We start from the raw sequence: 22,567 nt of genomic DNA, 5'->3' as shown, positions 1-22,567 counted from the left end.
TTAAAACCCAATTTCAATATTAAAGTAATTTTATAAAGTTTCTTTCATTCAGCAAACATAAGTATCTTTTACTATCAACCTCAAAAACTATAAATCGAATTGACTTTTAAAAGGCTAATTTTTATGGATCAGTTTTTCTTATACGTAACTAAAATAAAGGGGAGAAAACCCCCAAATGACAAAACTATAAAATAATTTGTCCTAAAACTAATTTTTATACTGGAAATTTCTTGGCTACACATTAATTATGGTATTAGGGCAGTATTTTTAATCCTCATAAAATTAACAACATGGACTATGTTTTCATTTGGTGTTCTATTTCATTCAAAAAGCAGATGTTAAATCTCCTGGGAAATCACCAAAATGAAAAGGATGACTTTATATCATTTTCATAAACTAATATTCACCAAAACACGAATGTTTATTACACAATAATAAAATGACACAAGTTTACAGTCAATTAGTTGAAGCGGACTGAGTGTAGCAGTTACAACAAATATCTTAAGCACAGTTCTCTAGTACAACACACTGCATTTCACCCTAGAGAAAGAATGCTGGCAAGGATCTCTACCACATGGAAACTGTTCTTAAAGCTGCTGGGCCCTGAAATTTTACTCAGCAGTTTGAAATCAAGCCATAGCTTTTCTCATTCACCCTCCCACTTGGGGCTAATGCACAGACATGAACATCTATTGAGGAAAACCACAAAAAACTTCAAAACAGCTACAACGGTAGGCTTACTTTTCATATATTATTTTAAATATTGTTTGTTAAAGTGTGACTCAGCTAATAGGCTTAAAAATGTAAAGGCCATCTCTGGTTTAAGTTTCAGTTACCTCAAACAATTAATTTTTAACAAGTACTTATGTATATCATTGCATAACTTTAACATCCACGCAGGCAAGAATAGGGTGCTGCAAAAGTCACAAATCCATTTTCACTGAAAATGAAATTATTCTTCATTTTCAACCTCTGGATTTTTGACAAACTGGCATCTACAATGCAGCATCAGCAACTCTGAGTGATTCTATTTGAAGTTACTTAAGAAAAAGTCTGAAATGTGCACCCACCAGAGAAAATCCACTGATGAGCCTAAACGAATCTTTTCTATTACACTCCTCAAAGTTCTTTGGCTAAAGTCCGGTGTTTCCTCCAGCCTGGGATGCTATTCTTTCAGGTTTCACAGCTTAAATTAAAAATACAATACTATTAACTAAAAATTGTCATCACCTATTAAAATTACAAAACTAAGAAAATTAAAAACGTATGGCTTTTCCTATATTCTGCACCACCTAAAGGTGCTAATGACTACTTTTCATAATGTTAAATTTAAGTTTTAAAACTTTTCTTGGAACTTGTTTCTGTTCATACCAATACAAATCAAGAGTTCTTATAAAGTAGCTAAGTTGAAATATGATATTTTTAACTCACATGAGACAGGATCTTGGGACTTCATTTTAACTATTTATACTACAGGTATCCTAAGAATATTTCAATTAAATATTAGTATGTCTGTTGAAGGCACTTAATTAAGAAACTTAAAATTATCAATCTTTCTTGAATTTCTGATAGAGAAGAAATAAAACTATTTTCCGAAACTATTTTTCAGAATGCTCACTGATACGTAATAACTGCTGGCATCTAATTAAAGATCACTAAGGGTTAAATATTGTTCTCTGGCCCTTACTGCGTACACCCTGCCAAAACATCCTCTAAGCTTTTAAATATTGCTTCCATGGTCTGAATTTTTATTTCCAGGGAAAAAGAGAGTTTTGTCCCACAGTCAGCAGGCCACTAGTTTATTAACTTCCAGTCACCTTGATTTTTGCTGAAATGAAGACTCTGCAGTCTACACTTCTCCTGTTACTGTTTGTGCCTCTGATAAAGCCAGCACCACCAGCTCAGCAGGACTCACGCATTATCTATGATTATGGAACAGACAATTTTGAAGAATCCATATTTAGCCAAGATTATGAGGATAAATACCTGGATGGAAAAAATATTAAGGTACTTTATTTCTACTCTAAATTCAGCTTCTAAAATGCTGCCCATTTAAATGCATGTTTTTGTTTCTCCTGAATGTGTCTGACAAGGTAAGGGGAAGGGAAAATCACTTTAAATGATTCAAATGAATTCATAATAATTGTCCCTAAGATTATATTTTTAGAGTATGTATGCTTTTCAAATTAATAAATGGTACCTATGGTAACCAAACATTATCTATAGTAACCAAAAAATAAAACTTAAAGAAAACTAGACTTTAAGATGGTCTCTGACCAGTTGCAATTTATATATTAAGTAATATTACACAATGCCCTATATTTGCAACGTTGTGTTGCCTCAAAAATAAATGAGCAGAAATGTGTATATGGAGAAATAAAGATGAATTATCAGCTTAAGGTCATTATTATAGAAAACAATTTTAAGAAAATAAATAGAAGAGTACTGGTTATTTTGATATCAGTAGCATTCCACAATAATTTATATATGCCATCCACATACAGTACCAAAAACTGAAAACCTACTCGATACAGGACTTTCTTTTTAAATCAGTTTTAACAGTTTAGACCCTCTATCAATTTGTACCAAGTAACTGTAACTGTCATTGAGTTAACACTGCAGGGGTGACGTTATACCACATCATTCATTCCCCACCTTTATGGGCAAAGTAATTACTTGTAGTTTTCTCGACACACAGAAATGAATGCTGGATAAGGAAAAAGTTAATACAGCACATTAGTATCTGTTGCCCACTATGTATGACACATACACATACACACTGGAAAATGAGAAATTCAGCCAAATATATAACAATACTGATTGTTTCAGAAGTTCTTCTCCACTATAAATTGGATGATAAAGACTGTAAGATTGACCATTTACAACTGCTACTTTCTCTTTTCTTTTTTTGCAGGGGTACACGATGAGCAAATGTTAACACCACAGTTTCTTTCTTTCAGTTAATGCTTTTAATATGATAGCATTATTTTTGCCCATCACTAAGACACAAAGGATAGGTATTACTAATTATAGCTTCAAGTTAAAGAAAAAAAAAGCCCATCATAACATAGGCTATTGGCTCACTTGGATGATTTGAATCTATTAAAAACACTTTGAAGATTCCCTGATCCCTAAAGAGTTTAGAGATGATTTTTCTCTCTGCTTCTTCTCTTTACAGGGCTTTAGAAGTTTCCTTATCTTACTATAAATGCAGGATTTAAGATATTTGTGGAGTGGAGTAGAATCCAACAGGACTTGATATGCAAACACAGAGTAGAGGGAAGAAGTTCAACTACCTCACAAATGGGAGAATGAAGGTGAAGGACAGAGTCAGGAGTCAAGACCGATACTAAAATGGAATATGCTTACAAAGGACAGAAAGAATAGGATACCACATAATACACTGTAATCTAATGGCAGAAAACGTACTCTCCAACAATAGGAAAGAGAGGATTTAAATTATAGCTACTCCAATTTCCCCAGAATTAAAGGCCTACACCATTAGGTGTAAGGGTAGGTAAGGTAAACTGGAATAAAAGGGCTCCAAGAGCCAGGGCTTAATGGAGGGATATAGGTAATTAAAGGGTCACCCCAAGAAGAGACCTAAAGACCTTAATCAGTAGTTTATACTTGCGACATGGCTGAAGCTCTAGTCTTGCTCAAAATGGTAGAATCTGAATGAGAAACTCAGCTCAGACAAGACCCCTGAGGAATAGTTTCACCTCAGAAAAACTTTCATTCCAATTCAGGGAATTCTCACCCAGCTTTCATTTGGAATTTCAATAAGTTCAACATTTATTAAGCACTGAGTATAGCTACTGGAGATATAAAAACAAAAACACCCAGTTCTTTTACTCAAGGAGCTCATAGTCTAGAATAAAAACAAGCTAAACAATACTTGCATTGTAATTTAATAAATGATAAAATGGAAATATGTATGAAAGCCTAATGGAGCACAAAAGAAATGCCATTAATTGTAACTACAAGAAGTTGCCTGTGATCCCTCGGTTTTACAGTAACACAGACTTAATCAAGCTAGGTAACAAACTTTTATTTTTCCAATAGGAAAAAGAAACTGTGATAATATCCAATGAGAAAAGTCTTCAATTACAAAAAGATGAGGCAATAACACCATTACCTCCCAGGAAAGAAAATGATGGTAAGTATCATCTAAATATTTTTCAAATGGATCCTTTATAAATAGCTATAATGGACTTTATTCCTTGTGGTAATCAAAAACTGACTCAAGATACAGTAAATACAAACAGTGGAATTTTGTTTCCAATGATAAAGTCAAACAGGTATACTGGGAGTGCACACCATTTGCCATCCCACATTATAAGTGACAAATGTGGAACGAGAACTTTTGAGAACAACCAACGCTTAGCCTCCACAAAGTGTGGATTCTGTCCATATAAAATCTATTCAAGAAATTCTTAAACAAGGATTATTTGCCAAATACAATGTACAGCCTCAGTATACAGTAAATATAATTACTGCCTTTAAGAAACTCACAGAACAGGAACATACATATACATCAATAATTATCATGTACATTGCAATTAAAACAATAGAAAACTTGTCATGAAATAACAAATTACAAGTCCTACTTAATAATTCCTGTGTATTGGTTTACTCTTACTCTATCACAGAACATTATTTCACCTGAAAACATGACAAAAACCACATATTAATTTCTATATTGCTACAATAAAATGAAAATGAACCATAACAGAAAATAAAGCTTTAAAAATGAGAAGTATGATAGTAAAAATAGATTTGAATAAATTTAAAGACATCCCAGGCTGGGCGTGGTGGCTCACGCCTGTAATCCCAGTACTTTGGGAGGCTGAGGTGGGTGGATCACGAGGTCAGAAGTTCAAGACCAGTCTGGTCAAGATAGTGAAACCCTGTCTCTACTAAAAATACAAAAAATTAGCCAGGCGTGGTGGCAGGTGCCTGTAATCCCAGCTACTCGGGAAGCTGAGGCAGAGAATTGCTTGAACCCGGGAGGCGGAGGTTGCGGTGAGCCAAGGTCGCGCCACTACACTCCAGCCTGGGCGACAGAGGGAGACTCCGTCTCAAAAAAACAAAAAAACAAAACAAAACAAAGAAACAAAAAACAAAAGACAGCCCTTGTTCTTGGATAGAATGACTCAAAATCAAAAAGATGTCAGTTCTTTCTAAATTTATAAATGTTAAACAATCCAACTAAAATTACCAATAAATTTTTTTATAAAGCTGGAAAAACGGATTCTAGAATTCATATGGAACAACATGTAACAAATAGCAAGGGAAACAGTGAACAATGACAAGTACATGTAGGAATCAGATGTATTACACATTAAAATATATTATAAAACTCTAAAAAGTGTGATACTGGTATATGAATAGACAAAAAGATCAATGAAATAGAATAGAAAGTCCAGAAACAGACAAAAATACACATGAAAATTGAGTACATACTAAAGGTACCAACCCAAATCACTGAAGCAAAAATGGTCTTTTAAAAAAATGGTGCTGGGAGAAAAAGCCATTTGAAGAGGGGTACGTTTAGATCCATACCTTACACAAAAATAAACTCCAAATAGACTAGCAATCTGAATGTATAAAATGAAACCATACAAGTACTAGAAAATAATCTGGGTGCAGGGTGCCTCAAAATCCAGAGACAACAATAGAAAAGAACAATAAATATGGCCCTACAAATACCTGTGACAAAGTCAAAGGCAACTAAAAACTGTGAAAAATATTTGCAACACATACTACAGATAACTAATATAACTAAAGAGCTAACAGATAATATAACTAAAAATAAAGAGCTAGTATCTCTAATTTATAAAGCACTCTTAAAAATCAAGGCAAACAGATTAACCAAAAATCCACTGGAAAAATGACAATTCACGAGATAATTTAAATGATTTGACCCAAATAAATGTTCAATCTCACACAGAGACATACAAATTAAAATTACATTGAGACACCATTTTTAACCTACCTGATTGAAAAAGCTGAAGTATGACAACACATTAATATATTCCGTGAGCAAGGCTCTGGGGTAAGACACTCATACACGACAGCAGGAAGGCAAATCAGCACAATGCTTTTGGACAGGAACTTGGCAATATCCAACAAAATAAAAAATGCACTTACTTTTTGACGTAAGAACCAACATTGAGTGGTTTTTTTTTTTTTTTTTTGAGACAGAGTCTCACTCTCAGGCTAGTGTGCAGCATTACGATCTCGGCTCATTGCAACCTCCGCCATTTGGGCTCAAGCGATTCTCTTGCCTCAGCCTCCCAAGTAGCTGAGATTATAGGCATGTGCATGCCAGGTTAATTTTTATATTTTTAGTAGAGACAGGTTTCACCATGTTGGTCAGGCTGATCTTGAACTCCTGACGTCAAGTGATCCTCCTGCCTCGGCCTCCCAAAGTGCTGGTATTACAGGCGTGAGCCACTGCGCCTGGCCAACTTTGAGAAATTTATCTTGATGATATACTCCAAAATAAAATACAAATGCAAAATCACTAAAGCATTGCATGCAATTGCAAAATATCAGAAATAATTTAACTGCCCAAACACTGAAGAGTAGTTGAATAAACAAGGGTAAATCCAACACAAGAGAATAGTATGCAGTTGTAAAAATGAATGAGGAAGATCTCTAAGAACTAACATGGAGTGATTTCCAGGATACACTACGTGAAAAAAAAACAAAGTGCAAAAGAATATCTATAATATGCCATCTTTCACGTAAGAAAGAAAAGGATATAAGAAAATATTATGTATCTGCTTATTTCTGTGAAAATAAATACAGGCTAAAAAGAAATTGGGGGAGAGTGGATGGCAGTTCTCTGCATATACACTTTTTAATGTAGATTTAATTTTTAGAACAATGCTGTTTCGTACAGTCAAAAAACCAAATACATATATAAATGAAATCAACAAGAATAAGGTAAAAAGAATCCAAATTGGAATATAAACATAAAAACATAAACTTAATTATATTTCAAATTAATAACACACCAAAGGAGGAAAAAACTCTAAGTAACTGTTAAACACAGCATTTTGCCTATATACCTTCAGGCTAAGGACAAAAAAGAACTACAAACAAATACGAAGTTCTAGTGACTAGGTTTGTTATGCACAGTGTTATGACTTAGCAATATTGGAACTACTTAATGAGTGTGCCAGAACTAAGTAAATATGTTGTAAATAATAAGAGCCAGGTTCCTCACTGTCAGGGAAACATTACAAATATGGAAAGGCAGAAGGCTAGAAAGAATGCTGCGGAGTTGGTTTGGAATAGAAGATACTAGTATTAACTCAGGGTTTGTATATATAAAGAGATACAGAAATATAGAAATGTTTATCTGTTTATCTCTGTGTGTATATGTATACACATTAGTATATGTTATACATATGCATGTATATTGTATATGTTTATATCCATATATGGTGCATGTATGTGTATTATCTATGGAGAAAGAGACAAATAAACACACACATTTATTTCCTAGCTGTCTCTGCTGAAAGAGCCTAGAAGCAACATTGATCTCAATGGCAATGAGCACACTCAGCACCTACATCTTGGTTTCTAATACCATTCTCCACTAAAAGACACCAATGGTGGCCCAGTGTGATAGCTCATGCCTGTAATATCAGCACTTTGGGAGGCCAAGGCAGGTGGATCACCTGAAGTTAGGAGTTTGAGACAAGCCTGGCCAACATGGTGAAATCCCGTCTCTACTAAAAATACAAAAAAAAAAAAAAAAAAAAAAAATTAGCTGGGCATGGTGGCACATGTCTGTAATCTCAGCTACTTGGGAGGCTGAGGTAGGAGCATCACTTGAACTCAAGAGGCAGAGTTGCAGTGAGACGAGATTGTGCCATTGCACTCCAGCCTGGGTGACAGAGCAAAACTCTGTCTCAAAAACAAATGAACAAACCAAAAAAAAAACCCAATGCTTTCTGAAGAGATAGCTGATTTCAGGGTTGGGCAGGAAAAATGCAAGGTTAGTTTGGGACATCTTGCTATGTTAGAAAATAAGGAAGTTCTCAAAGAATAATGGGGGAATTTATTTATTTTTTTTGAGACAGGGTCTTGCTCTGTTACCCAGGCTGAAGTACAGTGGCATGATCATGGCTCACTGCAGTCTTGACCTCCTGGGCTCCAGCAATCCTCCTGCCTCAGCCTCCCAAGTAGCTGGGACTACAGGCATGTGCCACCACACCTGGCTCATTTTTGTATTTTTTGTAGAGATGAGGTTTCACCATGTTGCCCAGGTTGGTCTCAAACTCCTAGACTCAAATGATCCGCCCACTTCGGCCTCCAAAAGTGCCGAGATTACACACGTGAGACACTGCATCCAGCCTCCCGACAAAATGTTTTTAAATCCATCAAAACATATGAAAGAAATAGATATAAAAGACGTTTATGGGAAGGCCAAGGCGAGAGGACTGTTTGACCTCAGGAGTTTGAGACCAGCTTGGGCAACAGAGTGACACCATGTCTCTACAAAAATTTTAACCAAGAAAAAGCCAGGTGTGGTGGCACAAACCTGTAGTCCCAGTTACTTGAGAGGCTGAGGCAGGAGAATCACTTGAGCCCAGAAGGTCAAGGTTTGCAGTGAACCATGATCATGCAACTGTACTCCACCCTGGGTGACTGCATGAGATCTTGTCTCAAAAAAAAAAAAAAAAAAAGTACGTAAGACCTGTACACTGAAATCTAGATAATGCTGCTAAAAGAAATTAAGGAAGACCTACATATGAGGAGAAATGTATTATGTTCGAGGTCTGGAAGACTCAATATCATTAAGATGTCAGTTTTCCCCAAATTTAGAAATTCAACACAATCTCAATCAAAATCCTAATAGGTTTTTTTGTTTGTTTAATTAACAAACTGATTCTAAAAAATATATAAAAATATAAAGGACCTAGAATAGTCTAAACTACATTGAAGAAGAAGAAAGTGGCAGGATTTATACTAACAAGACTATTATAAAGGTACAAGAATCAAGACACTGCAGTATTGGCATAAAAATGTTAAAGTGGATCAATAGAACAAAATAGAATCCAGAAACAGGCTAGCATGAAGTAACCAACTAGTTCTTGACAATGTGACAACACAATTCAATGAGGAAAGAATAATCTTTTTCAAAAATGGTGCTGAAAGAACCAGACAACTGTAGGAAAATTTTTCAAAAAAGAATCTTAACCCTTCCTGGAACCATATATAAAAATTAGCCCAAAGTATACCCCATACCTAAAGGTAAAGATCTTAAGCTATACAACTTCTAGAATAAAATAAAGTGTCAAATCTTGGTGGTCAGCAAACATTTCCTAAATACAACACAGAAGCCATGAATTATAAAGGAACCAACTGTTCTTCATTGAAATTTAAAATGTTTCATTTTCAAAAGGAAAACTAGTAAGAGCAAAAAAAAAAAAAAAAAAAAAAGACAAGTCATCAAAGAAAATATAGGGATGCCAAACAAGGACATGAAAAGATGCTAACATCATTAGTTATCAGAGAATGCAAATTAAAACACAACGAGATACTACAACATGCCCTACATTTCAATTGCTAAAATTAAAAAGACTGACCATACCAAATTTTGGCAAGGATGTGGAGCAGCTGGAACTCTCATATGCCGCTGGTAGGAATGTAAAATGGCACAGTCCTTTGGAAAATAATTTGACACTTTCTTCAAAAGATAAAACATACATTTATAATAAGACCCAGACATTCCACTCCTTAGGTACTTACCCAAGAGAAATGAAAGCATTAAGTCCACACAAACTTACACATAAATTTCTTTGAAATAGTGAAAACCTGGAAACAACCCAATGTCCATACGAAATGACCATGTAAATTGTATATACTGAGACAACTGAATACTACTGAGTAATAAAGAAGAATGAACTACTGATACAGATTGAAACTCAAAATAATAATGCAGAGTAAAAGAAGCCAGAAAAGCGGGTAGATATTACATGTTTCTTTTACTATAAAATTCTCTTAAATGCAAACTAATGTATACTGACCAAAAGCAGGTCAGTCACTGCTCGAGGACAAGAGTGGGAGGGAGAGATTACCAAAGGGCAGGAGAACACTTTTTGGAGTGACAGGTATGTTAATTAACTCACTTGCAGTGAGGGTTTCATGGGGGTATACATACGTAAAAATCATATTTTGTACAATTTAAATACATGCAATTAATTGTAAGTCAACTGACCACAAAAAGCTGTAGCAGGAAAAAAAGCTTGAAAGGGCACTCACTGCCTAATCTGTGACGATTTGATTATTAAAATAAACATGGATTATGACTCATGGGACACAATTCATGTTGATATGAAAATATCAATTAAAATTTCAAAAAATAGGCTGGGCACGGTGGCTCACACCTGTAATCCTAGCACTTTGGGAGGCCGCGGCGGGTAGATCACGTGAGGTCAGGAGTTCGAAACCAGCCTGGCCAACATGGTGAAACCCAGTCTCTAGGCCAACATGGTGAAACCCTGTCTCTACTAAAAATACAAAAAAATTAGCCGGGCATGGTGGTACATGCCTGTAATCCCAGATACTTGGGAGGCTGAGGCAGAACTGCTTGAACCCGGGAGGCGGAGACTGTAGTGAGCCAAGATCACGCCACTGCACTCCAGCCTGGGTGACGGAGCAAGACTTCGTCTCAGAAAAAAATAAAAAAATTCAAAAAATAAAATTTGGCATGTTTATTTAATATATTTAAAATATATCAAAATAGGTCAGGTGTGGTGGCTCACGTCTGTAATCCCAGCACTTCGGGAGACAGAGGCAGGCAGATCACTTGAGGTAATGTTTGAGACCAGCCTGGCCAACATGGTGAAAATTTGTCTATACTAAAAATTCAAAAAAATAAAAAAATAGCCATGTGTGGTGGCATACTCCAGTAATCCCAGCTACTCAGGAGCTGAGGCACAAGAATCACTTCAACTGGGGAGGTGGAGGTTGCAGTGAGCCAAAATCACACCACTACACTTCAGCCTGAGCAACACGGCAAGACTCTGTCTCAAAAATAAGTAAGTAAATAAATAATAAAATATATCAAAATATATAAAACAAGTTCATATTGATATAAAAAAATAAGAAGAGAGTGCCAACTAACAAATGTAGAAGGAATGATGGAATTAGACAATCACTATTTGGTTACTCACAAATGATTCAGGTAAGAATCATCAATGGATGCTAAAACTAGCATATGAAAGTACAATGTCACATCAGACATTTAGATTCTCAAAGTACTTCTCCAGAATTACTTACTAGTTATGAAGTGAAAAATATTAACTTTACTCAGTGAGCAACATGGCATACACTACTTGAAACAAGTGACCAAAGATATTAACAGGAATGGGATAAACAGATATCATGTGCTTTTGGACACACAGCACTGAGGATCCATGGTACTCCTGCCAAAAATGAGAAACCTCTGTCAACTGAAAGGCATTCTGCAGAATAAATGCCCTGAAAAATAAAACTAAAGAAAAAAAAAAAAAAGCTCTACACTTTTCAAAAACAGAAAAAGGTATAAAAAACAAACATTAAGAAATGTTCCAAGAGGCATGACAAGTAAATGTAATAAATGACTTGGGGTGCTAAGGGATCCAAACAGTGCCTACGATTACTCTAATTTTCAAGTTAATGGTTTCCTTATTTAACTAGTGGTTACTAAAATCTAGCTACTGTCACAAATCTGAAATATGTTTCTCACACATCAAACTTAATAAATCAAGCTCATGTTTACCTTAACTCCCACTTTGTAAATTTTTTTGGTTTTCAAATAAGGAAATGTAACTGTCAATCAATTCAACAATTAAGCAATCACCAGTAAAACAAAATAAAAAGAGATTCTCAAACAATATTCTGGTGAATTATCAAGACAACATAGGTAACGAGTTACCATGACTTTCTTATGATTCTGTAAAACATCTCTTCAAATTAGTAATAGCATTCATAATAGCAATAATTTTACTACTAGAGGCGAAATATTTTCAAACTATTGTTCACATTTTTACGATTTTATTTCCCAATTTAGAAATGCCCACGTGTCTGCTGTGTGTTTGTTTAAGTGGCTCTGTATACTGTGAAGAAGTTGACATTGATGCTGTACCACCCTTGCCAAAGGAATCAGCCTATCTTTACGCACGATTCAACAAAATTAAAAAGCTGACTGCCAAAGATTTTGCAGACATACGTAAGTTAAACTGGAATATGATTATTAGTATTTAACTCATATAAATACAAGTTTCTATCTAGTTGCTGCCTATCACATATAGGTTTGTCACTTGGACTATATAAATATCGAACATGTTTCACAAAAGTCCATTCATTTGTTGGTGAATCATCTTTCCACTTAGACTCTGTGACCTTTGTTTACTGGTGACCTCACTGTCTATGACGACAGCCCATCTAACACATGGGCAATTATATCTTCTCAACTCCAATACTTCAAGATCCCTTGCTTCTGACACTGAGCAACACCAATATAACTGGGATGCTTTTCCAACCACAATGTTTTATTTCCTAATTGCACTATAAAAACACAGAAACTGCTTTTTCTTACTTTAACTAATGGTTCTTAAACCTGGCTGCATATTAAAAATATCTTGGGAAGTGTTTTTTTTTTTTTTTTTCTTCCCCCACCCCGAGATGGAGTCTTGCTCTGTTACCCAGGCTGGAGTGCAGTGGCATGATCTCGGCTCATTGCAACCTCTGTCTCCCAGGTTTAAGTGGTTCTCCTGCCTCAGCCTCTCGAGTAGCTGAGGTGCGTGCCACCACACCTGGCTAATATTTGTATTTTTGGTAGACATGGGGTTTCACCATGTTGGCCAGGCTGGTCTCGAACTCCTGACCTTGTGATCCACCCGCCTAGGCCTCCCAAAGTGCTGGGATTACAGGCATGAGCCACTGCGCCCGGCAGGGAAGTATTTTTTAAATACTGATACTAGGTCCTACTTCCCAGGGGTTGTAATTCAGATCTGGGGTAGGGCCCAGGCAACATCATTAAAAACAAACTCCTTGGATGATTCTAATATGGAAATAGTGTTGAGAACAGTGGAATTTAATTCCTTATCAGGTCATTATCAATCTTGAACTTCTAGCAAACCTTAACTCAATTAGAGTGTTGCCATAAGCACACCGGAATCCTCCATTTCTGCAGCACCAAATCCCAGTCCTAGATAACTAATTTCTTGTCAGTTTTCTAGACTCCTAATATTGCCAAGAGTTCTGAAAAAAAATCACACCAAGAAATGCATACTGGCCCCACTACGCATTTATGAGATTAACCATAACCAGAGTCATGCTGCCACTGATAGCTCCCGAATGTGGACTGAAGTATAGTTGATCCTCGTTATTTGTGGATACCGTATTTGTGAATACCCACTTGCTAAAATTTATTTATAATCCCAAAATTAATACACATGGTGCTTTCATGGTCATTCTCAGACATGCTCAGAGTGGCAAAAAATTTGAATTACTTAACATGCACATTCCCATCTGAGGTTGAAGAAGGTAACACTGTCTTCTGTTCTGGTTTTCATACTGTAAATAAATGCCCTGTTCACAGTCTATTTAATGACATGTTTTTCACATTTTTGTGCTTTGTGTTTATGATTTTGCTGTTTATTGAGTTTTGTTTTTTTGGGAGGTGTTTTTGTTTGAGACAGGGTCTCGCTCTGTCGCCCAGGCTGGAGTGCAGGGGTGTGATCTTGGCTCACTGCAGCCTCTGCCTCCTGGGTTCAAGGGATTCTTATCCCTCAGCCTCCCAAGTAGCTGAGACTACAGGACATATGCCACCACACCTGGCTAATTTTTTTATTGTACTTTTAATAGAGATGAGGTTGTGCTATGTTGGCCAGGCTGGTCTCGAACTCCTGACCTTAAGTGATCCGCCCACCTTGGCCTCCCAAAGTGCTGGGATTACAGGCACTTGGCCTGATTTTGCTGTTTAACATGACCCAACACATGGTGCTGAAGTGATGTCTAACATCCCCAAGCACAAAAAGGCTGTGACATGCCTACAGGGAAAATATGTTAGATAAGGTTTGTTCAGGCATATTGAGTTACACTGCAATTATTAATGATTCAATAATATATATTAAGCCAAGGGTCCTTAAGCAAAAACACATAAAGTTACGTACTAATTAGTTGATGGAAATGTGTGACCAGAGGCTCACAGGAACATAACCCTGTATTTCTCCTAGGAATAATGGCTCAGTATTTACACATTCAGCACTTGTGGTAATTGTATAGAACACGATTCCTGTGAATAAGAAACAATTGTATTTCCTAATTATCCCAGATATAAGTGATGCACACGCAAGTACACACACACACACACACACACACACACACACACACACACACTGAATTTCTCTCTCAATCTGTGTCACTTTAACAAATCAGGGAACATCTTTGTCTTTGTTGTTGTTAAGCGATAAGGCATAGAGAGATTAAGATTAAGATAACATACTCAAAATCACAATGCAACATGCCAGCAAAAAATTCAAAAAATATTACATGATTCCAATCAAATGTAATGCTTACTTTCCATGATTTGAAACAAGAATTTCTTTCAAACTGCCTGACCATCCCAAGGAATTTGAACAGAGAAAGATGAAAAGACTCAATTAACTTTAAGATCACTTTCAAACCTGAGATTCTAGGACTCCAGCCAGAAAGGGCATCAATTTCAGGCACAAAGAGGTGTTCAGTGATCATTCCACAAAACTTTACTGGGCTATGAATTGTAAACACTCTACCAGGCACTAAAAATGAAAGATGCTTGAGTGATCTGTTAAACGCTTTTCTTCAGTCCATACAATAAGAATTTTACTTATTTAGTTTTTTGTATATTTTTCCCTCTAGCTAACTTAAGAAGGCTCGATTTTACGGGAAATTTGATAGAAGATATAGAAGATGGTACTTTTTCAAAACTTTCTCTGTTAGAAGAACTTTCACTTGCTGAAAATCAACTACTAAAACTTCCAGTTCTTCCTCCCAAACTCACTTTATTTAATGCAAAATACAACAAAATCAAGAGTAGGGGAATCAAAGCAAATGCATTCAAAGTAAGTATTTTATAGTAAAACTAAGCATAGTATGAGTGACAATATGATAGATAAAAGAGAAACTTTGGTCTAGAATTGTATTTTGATTACACTTAAAAACTATTTTGATTTAATAAATGAAGGCATTATTTACATAATAAATAACCATCCTATTAGGCTCATTCAGCTTAGCTTATACCCATATCTCAGCTAAAATACATAACCTTTGTTTTATTTCATGGGACTATTTTTGTTTCTCATTTTTTCACTTGTTCACACAGCAAATATTTATTTAGACAGACATGGTTGGCCCCCTCATGGCACTTACAGTCTACAAAAGCTCAAAATGGGGCATTCCTGTGTTTCTTTTTCCTCACAATGTCAGCAAATTATAAATACCAGAAAAACATAAAGATCCAAAAGTAAATACTGAATTTAACTTTTCATATTTAAAAATATTAGACTATGAAATTCTATAGGGAGATTTTCCTTTGAATTTCATGATAGCATGTAATACAAAATTTTTTATGTAGTAAGAATTAAATACATTTCTTTTTTTTTTTTTTTTTTTGAGACGGAGTCTTGCTCTGTCAGCCCAGGCTGGAGTGCAGTGGCCGGATCTCAGCTCACTGCAAGCTCCGCCTCCCAGGTTCACGCCATTCTCCTGCCTCAGCCTCCCGAGTAGCTGGGATTACAGACGCCCGCCACCTCGTCCGGCTAGTTTTTTTTTTTTTTTTTTGTATTTTTTAGTAGAGACGGGGTTTCACCGTGTTAGCCAGGATGGTCTCGATCTCCTGACCTTGTGATCCACCCGTCTCGGCCTCCCAAAGTGCTGGGATTACAGGCTTGAGCCACCGCGCCCGGCCAGAATTAAATACATTTCTTAATTTAACAATTCAAGGAAATATTATGTAGGAAAAAGGTAAGGTAATCTACTTCGGTTTAGGTAGACAATTTGTCTCAAAATGCATGGTCTACAGAAGCAATCACTTTAGCCCAGGATTTCCATAGCTCTGATGTAATCATTCCCCAGATAAAATGATGATCATGCCACTCCTGGTAACAGACATAACCTTATTCAAAAGGCAAGGTTTCTTGCTTCTAAAGGTAACCTCGGAAAGGACCTAAAACTATCAAATATTCATTTGAATATCTGATTCAAATATCAAAGTTTATGACAATCACACACAAGTAAATTCTGTCAAAAATGTACAATCTGTTAGAAAGTGTAGAAATAGTCCATTTTTTCATTTTTCATTACAATTAAGGTATCTTTTTTCAACTTTAAGGGACATTTTAAAGCTACATCAGAGTTCGTCTGCTATTTCTTATAAGGAACTTAGAAGTTAAGGGACTCTTAGGGGACTTTTTAAAAGCAGATACACCTTTTTTTTTTGGAGATGGAGTCTTGCTGTCGCCCAGGCTGGACTGCAGTGGCGCGATCTTGGCTTACTGCAACCTCCGCCTCCCAGGTTTGAGCAAGTCTCCTGCTTCAGCTTCCCAAGTGGCTGGGACTACAGGCATGCACCACCACGCCCGGCTAATTTTTGTACTTTTAGTAGAGATGGGAGTTGGGCCAGGCTGGTCTGGAACTCCTGACCTCAGGTGATCCGCCCACCTCGGCCTCCCAAAGTGCTAGGATTACAGGCATGAGCCACCGTGCCTGGCCTTTTTTTTGTTTTAAAGTTGTAATTTGAAAATATTAGGCCGGGCGCGGTGGCTCAAGCCTGTAATCCCAGCACTTTGGGAGGCCGAGACGGGCGGATCACGTCAGGAGATCGAGACCATCCTGGCTAACATGGTGAAACCCCGTCTCTACTAAAAAATACAAAAAACTAGCCGGGCGAGGTGGCGGGTGCCTGTAGTCCCAGCTACTCGGGAGGCTGAGGCAGGAGAATGGCATAAACCCGGGAGGCAGAGCTTGCAGTGAGCTGAGATCCGGCCACTGCACTCCAGCCTGGGGGACAGAGCGAGACTCCGTCTCAAAAAAAAAAAAAAAAAAAAAAAAAAAAAAATTAAATATTAATTTGAGTTGGTCACTCTTTGAATAACAGACCTATAAAAGCTGATCAGGCCAGGTTCAATGACTCACGCCTGTAATCCCAGCACTTTAGGAGGCTGAGGCAGGTGGATCACTTGAGGTCGGGAGTTCAGGACCAGCCTGGCCAACATGGTGAAACTCTGTCTCTACTAAAAATACAAAAATTACCCAGGCATGGTAGTGGGCGCCTGTAATCCCAGCTACTTGGGAGGCTGAGGCACGAGAATCGCTTGAACCTGGGAGGCAGAGGTTGCAGTGAGCTGCTGAGATTGCACCACTGCACTCCAGCCTGGGCCACAAAGCAAGACTCAGTCTCAAAAAAAAAAAAAAAAAAGGAGTTGATCAACATTTCACAAAAAGAACATTTGAATATTCTGGGGTTTACACAGGAATTACAGAAGGGATTTATGACAAGTTGGTATGAAAATAATATACTTGGCTAGGCACGGTGGCTCATGCCTGTAATCCTAGTACTTTGGGGAGCTGAGGCGGGCGGACTGCCTGAGCTCAGGAGTTTGAGACCAGCCTGAGCAACATGGTGAAACCCTGTCTCTACTAAAATACAAAAAAATTAGCCGGGTGTGGTGGTGGGCACCTGTAGTCCCAGCTACTTGGGAGGCTAAGGCAGGAGAATTGCTTGAACCTGGGAAGTGGAGGTTGCAGTGAGCCGAGATCATGCCACTGCACTACAGCTTGGGCCATAGAGCGAGACTCCATCTCTAAAAAAAAAAAGAAAAGAAAATAATAAACTCAGCTGCCCTGTAGTTTTGTTTAATGTCCTAGGCTGCTACAGTCACTAGTAGAATTAGGTTATTCTAACTCATGTAAATGAGACTCACTGGGAAGACCAGAGCTTAATGCCCATATGGTGGAAGGGTAGGATGCTTAAGAAAGTATTAAAATAGCAACACAGAAAAGAATTAGCAAAATCTAGCACAGGATGCATATTGAAGACAAAGTAAAAAAGTAATGTTAGGGGAAATTACAATTACACACAATAATGGGTTACTGATCATGAAGAATAATCCAACATTAAGCCCTTAGGGAAAAAAACCTGCATCAAGCTGTTTACTAAACTGCTTTGGGAAACATCTTGCTAAGCACACACTTTTTTTTTTTCTTTCTTGAGATGGAGTCTCGTTCTGTGGCCCAGGCTGGAGTGTAGTGGCACAATCTCTGCTCACTGCAACCTCTGTCCCCGGGTTCAAGCAATTCTCTTGCCTCACTTAGGCTCCCTAGTAGCTGGGATTACAGGCATGCACTACCACACCTGGTTAATTTTTGTATTTTTAGTAGAAAAGGGATTTCGCCATGTTGGCCAGGTTGGTCTCGAACTCCTGACCTCAACCACCTGCATTGGCCTCCCAAAAATTGGGATTACAGGCATGAACCACCACACCTGGCTAAGCACACACATTTCTTTTTTTTTTTCTTTTTGAGACAGAGTCTCACTGTCGCCGAGGCTGGAGTGCAGTGGTGCGATCTGGGCTCACTGCAAGCTCCGCCTCCCGGGTTCACACCATTCTGCTGCCTCAGCCTCCCTAGGAGCTGGCACTACAGGCCCCTGCCACCACATCTGGCTAATTTTTAAAATGTTTTTAGGCCAGGCGCGGTGGCTCATGCCTGTAATCCCAGCACTCTGGGAGGCTGAGGCAGGCAGATCACGAGGTCAGGAGATCGAGACCACCTAACACGGTGAAACCCCGTCTCTACTAAAAAAATACAAGCACACACATTTCTAAGGAGTAATCACTTAGCTAGAAATTGGTGGAACTGAGATGGGAAACTCCAGAGGTACAGGAGAGGGTATGGCAGCACCAGGGTCAAAATTCAATCCCACGTAGGAACTCATCTCATTAGCTCCTATCAAGACAAACCCAAACAGTACCAGAAGTTGGCATTAGAGCTGGATATGCAGAGATCAGATGAATGGACAGAAAGGTGGGGTATGTGGCAGAGCTCCACTGGCCATCACAAAGGATCAAAATACACTACACGTGAAGCCAGAAAAAAACCCAAACAAGAAACAAGTATATGAACAATTGATACAACTGATGTATTTATATCAATATGGAAGTCTGTATATATAGACACATACTCATATGCACATACATATTGCTTGAATCCTGTGAAAGAATGTACAGAACCTCAATAACACTCACATGAAATTTTTCTTATAGAAACTGAATAACCTCACTTTCCTCTACTTGGACCATAATGCCCTGGAATCCGTGCCTCTTAATTTACCAGAAAGTCTACGTGTAATTCACCTTCAGGTATGATGGTTCCTTTCACAATATCTGACTCTAATTACCTATGAGTCAAAATCCTGTGACTCATTGGGAACCTCACTTATTCACATAGAAAGTTTGGTTACATCACTGTGGTAGTGTGATAGTTGAATGTCTGCCTATCAAAAAGACTAGGCTCACGAACTTTCTTCCCAGAAGTCCAGATTCCATCCAGAGCATAACAAGTAGACCCGCACAGTAGGTGTGAAGTCTGCTCTTGATTGTATTTGTCTCCAGGTGTACATTTGAGTATTTCCTAATTAATTTGACACAAGGATTTGAAGTGAGGGGGCACTCACACCTCTGACTTAGGTTTCCTTTACCCATTATATAGCATATGAACGGTTGATTTCAGATTTCTGAACAATTTTTTCTTCTTTTTTTTTTCAGTTTAACAACATAGCTTCAATTACAGATGACACATTCTGCAAGGCTAATGACACCAGTTACATCCGGGACCGCATTGAAGAGATACGCCTGGAGGGCAATCCAGTTGTCCTGGGAAAGCATCCAAACAGTTTCATTTGCTTAAAAAGATTACCGATAGGGTCATACTTTTAACCTCTATCAGTACAACATATAAACTAAAGTACGCATACATTTATAGTCTGTCTCAACAATGTGTAAAGAAACTTAAGTATTGGTTTAATATTAACTTTGTATCCCATTTAGAAGGAATTTGATATTTTAAGCAAGGATGTTAAAAATCTTACATATAATAAGTAAAAAGTAAGACTGAACATCTATGTTCAAAACAAAGTAATATGAAAATATTTAAACACCATTACAAAATCCTAGTTTATACTAGACTACCATTTAAAAATCATGTTTTTATATAAATGCCCAAATTTGAGATGCATTATTCCTATTACTAATGATGTAAGTAAGAGGATAAATCCAAGAAACTTTCAACTCTTTGTCTTTCCTGGCCTTTACCAGATCCCAAAAGCATTTAAGGTACGTGTTCCAGAAACTTTGAAAAGCTAAATGTTTCCCATGATCACTCATTCTTCTTTTATGATTCATACATTATTCCCTATAAAGTAAGAACTTTGTTTTCCTCCTATCAAGGCAGCTATTTTATTAAATTTTCACTTAGTCTGAGAAATAGGGGATAGTCTCATATTTAGGAAAGCTTTCCAAATAAAATAAATGTTATTCTCTGATAAAAAGCTAATACAGAAATGTTCAAGTTATTTTACTTTCTGGTCACACAGTTAATGTCTTCAGTAAAATATTTTCTTTATCTAAATATTAACATTCTAAGTCTACCAAAAAAAGTTTTAAAGTCAAGCAGGCCAAAACCAATACGCTTATAAGAAATAATGAAAAGTTCATCCATTTCCGAGAGGGTAACCATAAAGTTCTCTATGGTAAAGTCTTTCAAATATGAAGTAACTGCAAAATATTTTCCTTTTATACTATAGAAATGAGAATCTCATCAATAAATTAGTTCAAACATAAAATGAAAACAGAATATTCTGTGGTGCTAGTGCACACTACCTTCCCACCCATACACATCCACGTTCGCTGTAACACAGTGAATATCCACAATCAAGCTTCTGAGTAACTTTCTGATTACTCATGGTAAACTGATTACTCATGATAAACCTAAGTCAGATAAACTGATATGACTAACTGCAAGAATCAAATCTTCTATCTGAGAGTAATAGTATATGATGACTCAGTGCTGCCAGAGTAGTTTCTAAAATAACATTCCTCTCGCTTGTACCCCACTAAAAGTATTAGTCTACGCATTGCATTGAAGTTAAACACAAAATTATCAGTGTTTTAGAAACATGAGTCTGGACTGTGTAAATAAAAGTACAAACATTATTTCCATCATAAAGTATGTATTGAAATCAAGTTGTCTCTGTGTGCTATTCCCAGAATACATACTTATTCCTATTTTTAAGCATTTGCTTCTGTTTTTCCCTACCTAGAATGTCAGATGTTTTTCAATGATCTCCCCATTTGTCAGTTCACCTGAAGATAACATTTTTCACTAAAGCATCTGAGATCTAAGACTACAATTATTATTCTAACAATGATTATTAGCTCGTTCACTTATTTTGATAACTAATGATCATAACTATGATACTACTTTCTCATTATTTTGTGTGCATGCCTCATTTCCCTGTGACTTCAACCTCACTGAGAGCGCAAAATGCAGCTTTATACTTTATACTTTCAATTGCCTAGCACGATAGTGAGCACATTTGAATTGAAGAGACAATAAATATTGCAAAATAAAATCCATCTAAATAGAAGGTTCTGTTTTATTTGGAAAAATTGACTCTTTAAACTGTCATCATCTTGAATGCTTGTCATCTTTCTAGTTTTCAGAAAAATAATGTATTCTTATATTATTTTTATGATAAAACTTATGGAGCAAAACACCATAAAATAACTCTCAAATTAAGAAAAAATTCAAAAGTCAGTAGTTTTAGATAAGATGATGATAAGGGAGAAAGAGCATTGGTAAAAGGTATGAATTCTAGAATTAAAGAAATCATTTGGGGATTTCTAGATAAGAGGATATGAACATGCATACCTTACACCTTCATATACACAACCTTAAATCACAAAGAAAACAAAATAAACAATACAAATTATACCACCAAGATCCAGAAGATATCAGAGGAAATCATTAGAGAAAGTAAAAATATGCTGTATCCATTATATTCATCATGTTTCATTCTTGACACTAATAATTAAAGAGGCTTTAAATTTTAAAATAATTTACTACTTACTAACATTGCTGAAAAAAACTAAAGACATACATAAATGGAAAGGTATCTTGTGTTTATGGATGGGAAGATTTAATGTTGTTAAGACAACAATACTATCTGATATGATATGCAGACTGAACACAGTTGTCATCAAAATCTCAATGATGCTTTCACACAAATAAAAAAGAATTCACCTTAAAATTCATACGAAACCTCAAGAGACTCCCAAACAAACAGAAGAATCTTGAAAAGAAGAATAAAGATAGAAGATTCGTATTTGCTAACTTCAACATTTACAACAGAGACACAGTAATGAAAACAGTGTGTGGCTGAGCGCAGTGGCCCACACCTGTAATCCCAGCACTTTGTGAGGCTGAGGGGGGGCGAATCACTTGAGGTCAGGAGTTCAAG

The 22,567-nt window shown here is 36.8% G+C and overlaps 2 protein-coding genes across 4 annotated transcripts in view; one reads left to right on the top strand and one right to left on the bottom strand.

The window, feature by feature from the left end:
• Nucleotides 1–22,567, bottom strand: part of CENPP (centromere protein P) — a 280,354-nt gene that overhangs the window by 202,103 nt on the left and 55,684 nt on the right. The window lies entirely within an intron of this gene.
• OGN (osteoglycin) lies at nucleotides 531–21,694 on the top strand. The gene is made up of 7 exons (XM_010375108.1): nucleotides 531–731; nucleotides 1,759–2,007; nucleotides 4,066–4,159; nucleotides 12,077–12,235; nucleotides 14,911–15,113; nucleotides 19,314–19,409; nucleotides 19,815–21,694. The coding sequence occupies exons 2-7, from the start codon at nucleotides 1,834–1,836 to the stop codon at nucleotides 19,983–19,985; spliced, it is 897 nt and encodes a 298-aa protein (XP_010373410.1). The 5' UTR covers nucleotides 531–731; nucleotides 1,759–1,833; the 3' UTR covers nucleotides 19,986–21,694.

The sequence above is a fragment of the Rhinopithecus roxellana genome, chromosome 16, assembly GCF_007565055.1.
Source record: "Rhinopithecus roxellana isolate Shanxi Qingling chromosome 16, ASM756505v1, whole genome shotgun sequence".
Lineage (NCBI taxonomy): Eukaryota > Metazoa > Chordata > Mammalia > Primates > Cercopithecidae > Rhinopithecus > Rhinopithecus roxellana.
Note: the sequence above shows the minus strand (reverse complement) of the source record. Positions and strands in the feature narration are given on the sequence as shown.